Source organism: Cyprinodon tularosa, unplaced genomic scaffold (genome assembly GCF_016077235.1).
Source record: "Cyprinodon tularosa strain WSP-4 unplaced genomic scaffold, ASM1607723v1 ctg451, whole genome shotgun sequence".
In the NCBI taxonomy this organism is placed as follows: domain Eukaryota; kingdom Metazoa; phylum Chordata; class Actinopteri; order Cyprinodontiformes; family Cyprinodontidae; genus Cyprinodon; species Cyprinodon tularosa.
Genome location: NW_024039176.1, coordinates 597,479 through 610,701, shown reverse-complemented (window position 1 = coordinate 610,701; position 13,223 = coordinate 597,479). Strand labels below are relative to the sequence as shown.

Below are 13,223 nucleotides of genomic sequence, written 5' to 3'. Positions count from 1 at the left end.
TCTTGTGGTCTAAAAAAAAAAAACTGCAAGTACTTGGCTTCTTGTATTTTGCCAGTTTTACCAAAATACTTGCATCCTAGTTTGTTTTTAAGTTAATTTAAAGGAATTAAAACCAAATCAGAGAGGAGAGCGGGAGACATCTTTGGCATGTTGTCCATAATGGTTCCCTTTTCTTAAGATTTTTAATTATTAATGATCAATTAAAATGAAAATGCATCAATTTGCAACAACAGACTCTCCCTGACAGTTCAGATTTTTCCACCCAAGGTCAGATGGTTAAAAAAATCATTACAAGGGACAAAAATGGCCCTTGTGACGAACTTTGAAGATTTGCTCGACAGTGTAAGTGCTCGGCGACTTCAGACTTCCTGTTATCCGCTAAATTCTCTCTCTTAAACAGTGGCAGCCTAAATAAGCTGCAGAGCCAAGTTTAGACATTTTATTCATTTTCAAATATCCAATTTCTAAGCAAAGATCTCTACAAGTAAACAACACTGGCCCTAAATCCACAATTTCTGTCTTTTATGGTAAAAATCAGCAATCAGTGTCCCAGAAAGATTTAAACGTTTACAACGGAAGGCGTTTCAGCAAAAAACATCTATGCCAGCTTTGAAAAAAACCTTAAGGGATTGGGACACCTCTAAGTAATAATAACAGGGGTAACTAATATAGCTCTAAAAGCTAATATAATAAAAAAAAACTAGAACTCCACCTCCTCCTCTGACCATCTGTCATAAGGTTATGCTGCCAGAGCCTCAGCTACAACATTCAGTGTCAAATCCCAGACAAATATTATCCATACATCATACCAGAGGGTGAATAGCTAAACCATGATTGGGTAAAGTATTTCCAGCTGCTGTTTTCTGATAACCATCAAACACTGATGCAACATTTATTAGCCATTTAATTTCTTAGCACCAAAGATTAAAAAGACAGCATCTTTATAATAAAGCAAGTCATGGCAAGAAAATATGCAGATGATATTTTGTTGTGAGTTAGTCATAAATCAGGCTTGTGGAAACATAGCAGGAGCTCCCTTGGGTTCCAACACGACGAGGCGACTGGAAATAGTTGGAAAAAACACACTGCTTTAAAAAAAGAAAACACTTCACAAATATATTTTTGTGTGTAACATCATGAAAATGATGCACCCTAAATTTTGGAATATTTATAATTATTTTTTCATCTTAAGCGCATCAAACAAAGATTAATCAAATAGCTGTTATTGATTAATTAAAGCTGGTCATCATTAAAAACTCTCAATTGTTTATTGGGTTTGAGGGTGTGAATAGGCTTCCTTTTATCTTAGAGCAGCAGGCGAGGAGGAACGCTGATGCCTAAAGCGAGCACATAAACAGGTGTGCTTAAGTCGACTGTCCCCCAGTCCCCTCGAGGGAAATCTGAGAGGGAAGCCTTCCTGAAAGGGCAGCATGAGCAGCTCTGCTGGATTATTATGGACTGTGAATGATTAAGAGGACACATCTCTACAAGCAACCGGACCCAGGCTCATAAGAGGAAATGCTTAGCTGCTGACTGAGGGTTCATTTGTCAGCTGTAATGCGAGTCAAGATTTGGGTGACTTGTGTTGGCATTTCCTGGCTTAACCCCAGGAAACAATTACCAAGTAAATTAGTGATATAGAAAATTCATTAGAGGAAGCTGATTTTTCTTTCCAAGTAGAGTAAAATAAGTACATTTCTGAGCATCTGAGAGGATCATTCTTTAGTATTTATTTCATCCTGTGTGGCACTATTTAGAGCTTCAACAAATATCTAAAAGTTTTAAAGCAAAAATCACCAGTATCTCCAGATCGCCTGGTTTCTTCATCTCTGCATTTTGTCATACTTAAATATTTCATACAAAACAATTTCTGCATCAAATCAAAAATGTATTCTGACAGTGACATTTAATTTATCTGAAGTATACAGCCTGGCAGTAACCTGCGTATTTAATCACAAACATTCAACAAACATTCAGACTAGTTTTCTAAGCCAAACCGAGACTGGGATTGCTGTTCGAGTAGAACCTCTCTGGCTGCATGAAGTAGGCAAAATTATGTCAAAAAGTAAACCCATCATGCCCAGAAATAACAAAAAATAAATAAATAAGAAAGGAAGTCAGGAAAAATATGATATAAAGTGGAAGGCATGATCATAGAAAAGGAAAACTACAGCTGTTCAAGCAGAATCATTAGCCACCTATCGGAGAACCATGTGCAATATCATTTCCTCTGTAAAAGACAGTTTGAAAAACATTAATTTTCTTCCAAAAACAGAAAAAAAACTATTATTTAAAAAAAACACCAAACAGTTATCTACTGGATCAAATACAGGTAGTCATGTAGATGTGGTATATGAGCTGATTCAGGGCTGTTTTTTTCTGTTTTTCCTGTCCGTGTCTAAAGGTGTCTGCAGCTCTATAACTTTATGCAAGCAGTTTGAGCTAATTTTAACTTAATGAACCACATTTACCCATTAAAATCAGCTTGATTAATTTATACAGACTAGAAAAGGTTAATGCAGACAGTTCTGACTAATTTAAATCTCAGCAGGTTGAGGAAGACCCTGGCAACATGGAGACAGAAGGAGTAGTGAGAAGCACTGAGGAGCTACAGAACAGTCATCGGGCGAAATTCATAGGAGGAAGTTGGAGCAATATTGAACCAAAATGTCAGAGAAGCAACGATAAACCTCGGCCTAAACTCAACTTGATAGTATGTAACATTACCCTCTACAATTTTACACATGTGCAGTAGAGAAACAATGGTGATTGAGCATCACTAGTTCACGAGTCTACGGAAACCGCGGCAGACCAAACCAGACGAAAGTGCGCATTCAGCTCGGGAAAGAACTCATGCTCTTCCTCAACACTGAAGTCCTCAGACATTTTTCTTTCGTTGTTTCTTTCTTTGCACAGGTAAACAGCACATTTCTTCTTCTACGCTTGCATTATCGGCAGAGCAGACGCTGAATGCGCACTTTCGTCTGGTTTGGTCTGCCGCGGTTTCCGTAGACTCGTGAACGCGCTTTTAGGAAATCCTATACACTACTGTTTATGCTCTAAAAACATTCTAAATGACTTCGTTTCGAGTAAAATCTGGATGCTACCCACTCAGGACACTTGGAATACATTGGACAAGCAGTATGGAGGAATATTGACACGTTTTTTGTGGACTTTTATGGACCTTTCTGCCTCGGGCACCATAGACCTCCATTTTTTGAATGTCAGCAGACAGCAAGAAGCCTCCCAGATCTCCAGATGCATTTGAGATATCAAAAAAGTACTCCAGAGTGTTGTTCAGCATGGGGGTGAGTAGAAAATGAAGGCTAATCATGTTTTGGGTGTACTATTCCTTTAAGGACCAGCACCAAATACCCTATAGAATCATTCTATGACCCCTTTAAGACAGTTTAAGGTTGGGAAGTAAGTTAGAACTCATCGATTTAGAAAGCATTCAAGAAAATTAAAAACATAAATTAAAAAGCATAAATTAAAAACTCACTTTAACCTTGAGAATGTTTGGATTCGTCTGGTAGTTTGGGGGTTTTAAACATCTTTGTACTCAAACTATTAAGTTATAACACCAGTAAAAACTACAGATGGATTAAAGCAATATTTAAATTCCCTGAAATCAAGGTCAGTAGCGTAGCCTTAAACTTATACTCAGGGAAAAACTTGCATTATTGCAGATGCTTAAGTAAAGTAAAAGGCACAGTTCAGTAAACAAGTCCTAGAAGTACATTTATTTCAAAATGTTACTCAAGTAGGGTAGGGTTGGTCAATAATTTGATTTTTGGCTTAGCAGCTCTTGATGTTTGACCCTTTTTTCTTCTTCAATGTATAATCAAAACCTGAAATGCTACCTTACCGTGTAACAACACCAGCTGGTAATTTTAAGTTATATATGTCAGGGCCTGAGAGCTTTTATTATTGTTTTACAGCATTGCATTTAAACTTTTAATTCAAGTCGACTGAAATAAGTTGTTAAAACCTAATTTCCATCATTGGCATTTTTTTTGCATGAAACCAAAGAAGGAAAAAAAAAGTTAAATCGGATTTGATACAAAAAATTAATCAGTCCTATATTCCTGCAAGTGTAACTGAGTAAAAGTAACTAGCTCTAAATCACTTCAACTGTTTCCAGAGCTGAGAGTTCAGATAAAGTAAAGGAGGGACCATTGTTTTATTTTCGCTGTACAGAGGACGGATTGCCACACAGATGCCCCTCCCCCATCTGTTGCTCTGCACCGGTCAAGACAGCACCATGAAACTGTTTTTTACAAGTTTTTGAACAAAAAAACAGAGTAACTGAGAGAAAACTAATGAGGTTCCACCCAATAATCTTATTATGGTCGAACTTTTTCAAAAAAGAATTTTGAAAGCAGTGAAAGCTGCTAAAATATCATATTACAAGTACCTTTTTTTTTTTTTTTTTTTTTTTACAACAATCCAGACGAAAGAAAGCAACTATGTTACGTCTGAATCTGCACCCAAAAAACTTTCCCACCTGGCTATCCACTCAGTTTCCCTAATAAATTGATCATTAAATCCTATTTTAGATTTATTTCAGTGCTTTTTAATTGACTAAAACAGTAATTTAATTTTAGTCAAGGGTCAAAATTTCTGTAATGACGTTACAGTGTAGAGACAGATCCAAACACCTAAACATCACATTTCATTTGCTAGAAACATTTGATAAAAGCAGTTACTTTTACCATTATAACATGTTTCTATCCAGTTGTTTTAGAGAAAACCTAAACCATAGGTTGTATGTTTGAAGTTTCTGAAGAAGAAAACAGAAGCACATGTTCACTTTCTGCATGTCTGGGGGAAGAGATTGGGAAATACTGGACTCAGTCTGTACTGAGTACTACAATCGTCAGAAAACAAATCACGTTGCAAATCACGTCCGTCTAAATTTGTTTTGCAGATGACGTGCCGATTTCTAGGAAAGTGTTTTTCCAACTAGAGAAGTAGGGCAACATTTCAGCACCGCTGTGCAACAACTGTCCTCCCCTTTCAATTAGTTTGTCCCTCAAAAGAATGTAACAAGTTAACCCACAGGCTCAAGCTTTATTTATTTCTTGTCTGATCTTGTGGTGTCCCTTTAGGGGAAATAAAGATGAAAGGAAGTTGAATGGCCAAAACTGCCACTTGTGGTTGTGGTTGCCCTACACTGTATGTGCAACAAAATGTAGAATAAATGAATACTTTCTCAGATCATGAGGAGGATCCCACTGGTTCGGTTAACAAACTGCTGCTAAAAGATGAGTGTTAAAGACAAGATCCATCAAGTAAAGTGGATGGTTCAATGTCCGATTGCGTAAGTCAGTTACTCAATCGCTATAACCTTTCTATAACCTTTATCAACTAAAGTAAATTAAGAACTCATAAGATTCAGTCACTCTATTTGAAAATGAAGAAAATCTCGAGAGCGACTTGTGTACAGCGGCGCCATGTCACCCGGCTTTACTGGTTATATGACTATATGACGTTCCTACCAAAGGTTTCAGGCGTTTCTTCATCATGGGATTTATTTCTTATTTGGAGCTAATCCTGATAAAAGTAATTTTAAAAGCAGAATGTTGCATTTAATTGGTCAGAGAAAAATAAAAATAAACAATCTGTCTAGTGGTTGGTTCAGCTTGAAAGACCAGGCGTTTGGGAATCCTTTTGAATCTGATCTCAAACCTGCTTTCAAAGTTGGCTCACTGTCTGCTGGTGAGGCGATAGCACGTGTTCACCAATGTGCAAACGCTCAGGTTGAGTATATAACTCAATTTTTTCACGTAAATGCGCAAATAACGAGGTTATTGTGTTTAAAAACAGTTTCCATTGGAATAACGCTCATTAAAACTCAGTGCATCAGTCTAACTTCTGTGTAATTTTGACAACTTTTATGGTAACCAGCGTTTGTGCTGAAATGTGCCTTGACAGACTCCTGGAGAAGGGAGCCCAGATATCAGTTAAATGTATAATGGAGGATTTTCACTTTTTTTTTTTAAAGAACAGCCCTCTCCACTTAGGGAACGGCTATTAAACACGTGCAAGAGAACGCACAAGCTCATTTCTCCTCATGCTCATCTGTTTAAAAGTTGCGGTTCTCATAGCTCATACAAACTTACTGTGCCCAAACGTCCGCCCTAACCCCTAAATCCCTTAATCACTATATAGAGCGGGGACAATGTAGTGGATTTAATAGTGAACTCAGTTAACTGACCGTTCAGACAGATGATCACCACTTTTTGCTTCCTGTTGGTCACGTAGCTCTGCTTCCACCTCGCGGTGCCTGCGCCATCTTTGTTATTAGGTGCAACTGTCGGGTAGCGACAGCAAATCCCATGATGCTTTGCGAGGAGAGCGCCCCGTTCAAACATTGCGGGATATGTCTGCCTCTTCTGAGGCCTTTCTTTTCTTTTCATACACTTTGTAGACACTTTTTTCTCTTACGACCATTATCAAAGAACCACTGTGAGAAAGGTGAGCTCCAATGATTGGCTGAAACCGTAGCTCACCACAGATATACGCCTGAAAGTGCGCACGCTAAGAGGACGAGCACGTAGGACGGCCTTATGTACACATATCACCAGAATGATTGACAACTTAGGAGTACCACTTATTTAGATGATCCACCCAGAAAAACAACATCCTCCACTATAACTTTAAAGGGGGAAATACACTCAAAAAAAAAGTGTGGTGGCTTGAATTTCTGCTTGGCGGGGCTAGTTTTCAGCATAGCAACCCGGTACCTGGAAAGACAATAATAAGAACTCTGTGATGCCCAACTTTATTGATCCCAACAGTAAGTGATAATTATTCATAACTTGACTACCTTGAACTAGCATGAAAACACATGTGAAGGAAAAGCTGTATAAAGGACATAATATGTCTTTCAAATTAGTTAACAAATGAATATAACTGGCCGTTTCTCATTGTTAAAGGCTCTTCCTCAAACCTGCATCTTTTAATCATTGTAGGTGAAAAAAAATCATTAAAGAAGAATATTTAAAGAACTTCAGGGCTCTTTGAAGAAAATACACAAAAATAGAAAAAAAAAACATTTTCTGACAAAGATTAGAAAATGACTCACATGTACTTATATTTCACCTTCTACTATTTTACTGATCATGTCAGCTCACTGAGGAACAAAGCAGCGTGTGACAGACGGCTCAGACAGCATTGGTAATCAATGGGTGGAAACTCATGAGGGCGGGGAGTCCTGTGGGTCTGTGTCTTCTTTTTAAAAGAGAGAACTTTAAATTGGTCTTCAGAGACCCTGTGTGTGTATAAGAGATAATCTTTAACTTAAATACTCAACCTTATCTGGAGCAGCTGGTGGCAACACCCACAGCTTCACAATACTGTTATATCCAGCAGCCTGTTTCTTCACCCTGTCGCCTAGATTCATCACACAAATGCTAAATTGGGTGTGTTGGAGTTATAAAATTGTAAATCTACCGACTGAGAATGAAATAGATTCACTAGACATAAAACAAACACATGATAATTGATGGCAGAGGAGGCTTTAAGCGCGGTGTTATATTCCTTTAGAGTAACCCTGCAATTTGTGTCTCCTCTTGTTTTTCATAACTAATCGTTTTAAATTAATAAAAGACAAATCATTATTGACAGGATATTTAGAAAAAAATATTTAGATGGTTCTAATCTTGCTTCTACTTTCAACAGCTGACAATTAAACCAGTTAAATTATTAACTCAAATCAGTGGCCGATATTGTGTCTGATGATTGACAATTGGTTAAAGTTTTACGTGCTTCCTTGAAATACTATCAAAGGAAAGAGATCAACGATTTCTTCAGCTAATGAAGCCTTCACTAACTGCCCTAAAATGGTTACGTTTATCCAGATCAAAAACACAGCAGCTAGCAAAGGTTTTAACGACATCTTCAACTTGTTCAGTTGAATTGATTTTTCTGAGATTTTATGTTATTGAAGAAGTGCAAAAGTAGAGTACTTAGTATAAATGAGCAAGGAAAATGGAGAGGAGAAAATAGATGAATGTAACCAGACTTACTATTGCGACATCCTAGGAATGTTTTTACCCTACCATGAGTAACTATTGCAAGATCCTGGACAAGTTTTACCAGATCCTACCTATCTATTGCGAGATCCTTGAAAATATCTGACTTGTTAACATGGGTTAAACATAAGAAGCACAAAACCCCCAATCTAACCGCAGATCTAAAGATTATATATGTCTTGTAATCCAGAGGAGACAAACTGGATCATACCTTGCATTATACGACTAGATCCAGCATTTACTAAAGAGTATGTAAAACAAATCCTCCAATCACATAATAAAACCCATATTTAGAAACACCAGCCGGTTTGTAGGTAGACATTAAACTGCGCTTGAACATGGTAAATGGCCTGTACTTACATAACGCCTCTTCAAGTCAGAGGAGTTGACCAAAGCGCTTTGCACTACATTCAATCCTTCACCAAGCACTGATGGTGGCAAGCTACATTGTAGCCACAGCTGCCCTGGGGCTCACTGACAGAAGTGGGGCTGCTGTACAGTGGCGCTACCGGGCCCTCTGACCACCATCAGTAGACAATGCAGGTAAGGTGTCTTCCCCAAGTACACAACGACACCAAAAGTCAGAGCAAGGTCTTGAACCGACAACTTTTGCTGTGAAAGCTCCTGCATCCGATGCCACTGTCCCCCATTATTTGAAGAAGCTCGACATCCCCATTTGCCCATTTGGGTATGCATTTTCCCCAAAGCTGATTTGTTTTACTTTGCCACTGAGTTTCACTTCCTGTCTGACTCCTGACATTTCTGTCAAACACTGCATAGGTCTGACCAAGAAACCCCCTGTTCCACTTGATCGGGCAGCTGAAGGCACAGTCATAGAGAATCACCAGCAGTCCACACGTCCCCAATCAATAAACATTGTTATAACTGTTACAGACATTAAATGAATGTACCCAGCAATCTATTTTTCAAGCAAAATACCCCTAAACATACAGTACTTTAGTCACTCACTCACTACTTCAGATGCTAACGTCTTTTCTGTCCCTTTTAGAGTCTTGATTGACCAAAAAAGAAAGCCCCACGCACTTCAAGGCTTGGCTGTTAAAGGGTTCGTTGCAGTGGCAGCCAATCAGACAGTTCCACTTAATGCAGATTGTTTAATTTCACATTTCTGGTAGCTGTGAAGACAGAATATTATTTATTTTTTTTAACAGATCCAAATGGAAAATAAACCTTTTCTTTTTTACGATTACTCGTGGTTATTTTTTTTTTGGTAAGAAAAGTTTTCCTGGGAGCTTGTAATGATTTTTTATGTTTATGGTACAAATGATGAAATATATCATAGATCAGGGGGTCCCAAACATTTCACCCTGTGACCCCAAAAATAAAAATACAATGGCCTGGTGCCCCCCTAAAAGTATGTAGAATTACTTTACTCTATATGTATTTATACAAGCAGAGACAGGTAATTACATTCATTTATTTTTTTCAATGACATTTTAAATGTATTTTTATTGTATGTATTGAAATAATTGTCCACTAATTTAGTAATCCATTAATCGTTAACTGGAGTATAGACTCTACAACATTAATATGGCTGGCAGAGCTACCAACTTGGAGCACTAATTGTACCAGAATTGTGAAAAAAAATACAAACATTTTGTATTTAAAATTAAACATACGTTTTCTCCTGTCAATATGCTCTATCCAGAACTCCTAAAGTGGAAAAGTTTTAGTTTCACCTGGTTTAATTTCATAAAAATTATTTAAGGAACCTTTGGATATCCGATTATGAATCGGATTAATCAATTTGCAAAATAATTGTTAGTTGCAGCCCTTATAAATAGCCCTAAAAAAACTGCAGTCTTTTGATTTTTTTTAAACTTCTGACTTCCTATAATCCTACTTATTAACACACACCAACTTGCAAACATTTTCACAGCAAACGTTTCCTACTTTTGTCACATTACAAACACAAACTTTTAATGTAGTCTACATATTTGAATTTTAAGTAAAAGAAAAACACCCACTAAGGCCTCATTAAGCACCAAATTAAAGTGAGAGCAAATTACAGCTACATTCAGAGGTCAACTAGGTAATAATCAGAGTCCAAATGTGATTATGTAATCACAGTATAGATCCAGCTGTTCTGTTAAGTCCTGATTTTCTTTTTATATAACGCTAGAAAACAAACAGCTAATAATAAGGATAAAGCTGTCAAGAGGTTTAAAGCAAGTTTAGGTTATAAAACAAAATCCCATCCTATGAACATTTAACAGAGTGGGACACAAAAGCAAACCTAGCTGTCCATCAAAACTGGGGGACGCAGGCCAGGTGGAAGAATCTGTTGATATGGGGGCTATGTGGGCAAATATGGCTTTAATTTAAGAAAGTTAAGATAAAAGTCAGTGGAGAAAGAAAGCATAAGCAAATCACAGCGCGAGCAAACATGGAAAACGAGGCTCAAACAATGTGCAAAACCGCAGAGTGAAACATGGTGGCGGCACCGTCATTCTGTGGGGACACTTTTTGCAGCAGGAATGGTGAAGCTGGGACAGTTTGTGGAATAATAGAATATGGATGAAAGAAATACTAGAAACCAGAAAAGAGATTAATGAACAATCCTAATCATACTACTTAATCAAAGTCTAGAACTATGTGGGTCTTTCACATAACATCCAAGTTAAAAAAAAAGTAACAGTCTGTATTACCTGACAAACTATCACAAAAGTATTGGACAATGAATTGCTTAGAGGTTGGAAACTTCATTTAAACCCCAAATCTACTGGTTAAATCTGTATTTTTCCTCTGTGTTATTTGTTTTTCAGCGTGCAAATCTGAGCAAACTTGGACTCATTTTTGTCCTAATATCCCACTAAACACAACCCACCTAAAGAAGGCTGTGCAGTTCATCACTTAAATCGACAATCGTACCCTAAGCTGCGTGTTTTTATGCAGATTTGTGATGGCCTTGGTGCAGGCTCCTGCTCCTCTAGGTGTTTAGTCTGCACCCTGAAATAGATTGCATGTAGGCTAAGCTGATCACCGCTGTGAGATTTATTGATGGAACCACCAATAGCTTGGTGTGACCCATGCATTGCATAACCACAGACAAATACAACAAAAAGAGAAGCGACCAACCTGTTCTTTGCGTTTCTGCCAGCGGCCGCAGGGGCTTTCCTCCAGAATCTCACTCTCATCCTCACTCTCCTCCTCCTTCCCTTCCGATCCTGATTTCCTCTCCGGGACGGACATGGTCATTTTACCGCCGTATGTGTCCAGATTTCCACCCTACAGACCTCCTGCTTGTCTCCCTCCCAACCTTTCCTTCTTCCTCCTGTCCCGTGTTGTTGTGGAGGAGGAGGAGGTTTGCAGCAGAGGCTGTCCGCTCAGCAGCTTGTCTGCGCAGCGCAGTGGAGAAACCCACCCCCCCTGCCTGAAGACCAGGCTCTCTGTGTCTATCAGCCTCCTCCCCTCTGCAGGCGAACGGATTTCCAAATAAAAACGCGCAGTTCGGTCCCTGTAACAGCAGGCACGCCCTTCAGATAAAAGCTACAAGTGTGGATAAGTCAGCGCAGTGGAAAAATACATCCCAGCATTGCATGCAGCATTCGCGCCGTGGAGCCGTTTCTGTCCGTGTCTCACCAACACCTTGAACCCCGGTGGAAAACGGCCGCTCCTCTAATTCATCCTGTTCGTTCACTTGAAGCAAAAAGAGGCCGGTATGTGTGACGGAGACGGAGCGGCTCCTTCTATCTCTGTGTTTACGGTGAGCTGAGCTCGTGCCGCGCGCGCGCTGCGCAAAGAGGATGGAGCCAACTACCGTAAAGCCCCGTATCTCTGCGCACATTGGAGAAAAGCGGGGAATCACATGCCCTGCTTTTGTCAAAGTACCAAATTTCGACACGTTTTGGGGGGGGGGAAACGCAAAATTGATTCAATAATTTTAGAAGGAAATACAACCGTTATAATTTTTTTTTTAAAACAAATAACCATAAAAAAAACACTGTATCCATTTGAAAAAATAAACGGCTGTGTAGGATTTTAGGTTTGTTTAGATTCGTCTCGGTGTTTCTGATAAAACCACTGATAAAATCGTTTAAAAATGTACCCCGAGTGTTTGACTCCGGCCACGTCTAAGTTACAATTGGCCCCCTGCTGGACGAAAGTAAGAAGTACACCCAAAACCATGTTCGCAGCGTAAATTAGCAAGTACATCCCGCTGCAGCCTGCGGGAAGGCGGGGCTTGATGTCAAGCCCCGCCCACATCAAGGACAGCCATATTGGAAATGCTAACGTAACAGGGCAGGGAATATATAAAGATATATGTAAAGATATGTTTTCATCTTAATTGTGAAAAGTTATCCCTCTAGCCCTGACGTAAACAGTCTGTAAATTTAAACAAAAATACGTCATTGGTGTGTTCAGCTTGAATCAGCATGTTTGAGTAGCAGGTCGACCGCCCCAATATGGCGGCCGTAATTCCTGCGCCGCGACAGCCAATGCGGGGTCTACTGATATTATATTATTATTTGAACTTCCGCACCAGCAAGTTTTTTTTTTTTTTTTCCCGCTTTTTTTTTATTTATTTATGAATGTAAATATAAACATACAAGGCATACAATAAATTCACACTTGTGATTTTTTTTTTTTTTTTACATGGATTGAGCATGTTCAACATAAAAAAAAGTATGAAACTAATCCAACAGGATTGTAAACTAAAATAAGATGAAAATAAAAACATAAATTTCAGGGGCCATTTCAAATTAAATTAAATGCTTCGAGTAAAGAAAATAATTTAAGAGCTTTCTTTTCTTCAACAAGTCTAAGAGATTTACTGAAAAGATTCAGCTCATTTCTCCAATGAGTCATACAAGGTTTGGTCTTAAAATATCTGCACTTGTGAATGAAGAACTTTCCAAATAACAAAAGAGTGTTGAGTATGAAGTCTACGTTCTTATTTTCAACAAAAACACCAAAAAAAATAGACTTCACAGACAATAATAATATCAAAATCAATCGCATTCAACCCACCATCTTCATAACTTTTTATCATATCTATCTTTCTTATATATTGACATCTGTTCCTCCATATGAACTTGAAATTAACCCGCTTTGAAATTAATCCCAGGTTTAGGAATCAATGTAATTAATCCCTGTTTCATGGTTGACATTAATTCCTTTTCTTCTATACATTCCATTAAAGCTTTAAATAGCAAACCTCTT

At 38.3% G+C, this 13,223-nt stretch overlaps 1 protein-coding gene across 3 annotated transcripts in view; it reads right to left on the bottom strand.

Moving 5' to 3' along the window:
• The window catches only part of LOC119793408 (nuclear receptor-binding protein 2-like), a 52,733-nt gene extending 40,933 nt beyond the window's left edge, over positions 1 to 11,800 (bottom strand). The window contains exon 1 of one of the 3 annotated variants that reach the window (XM_038300621.1): positions 11,139 to 11,800. In XM_038300621.1, the coding sequence (XP_038156549.1) occupies positions 11,139 to 11,258 (120 nt within the window). In that variant the 5' untranslated portion in view covers positions 11,259 to 11,800. The remainder of the gene's footprint in view (positions 1 to 11,138) is intronic. The other 2 variants (XM_038300620.1, XM_038300622.1) reach the window with 2 other exon arrangements.
• Between the last annotated feature and the right edge of the window lie 1,423 nt (positions 11,801 to 13,223).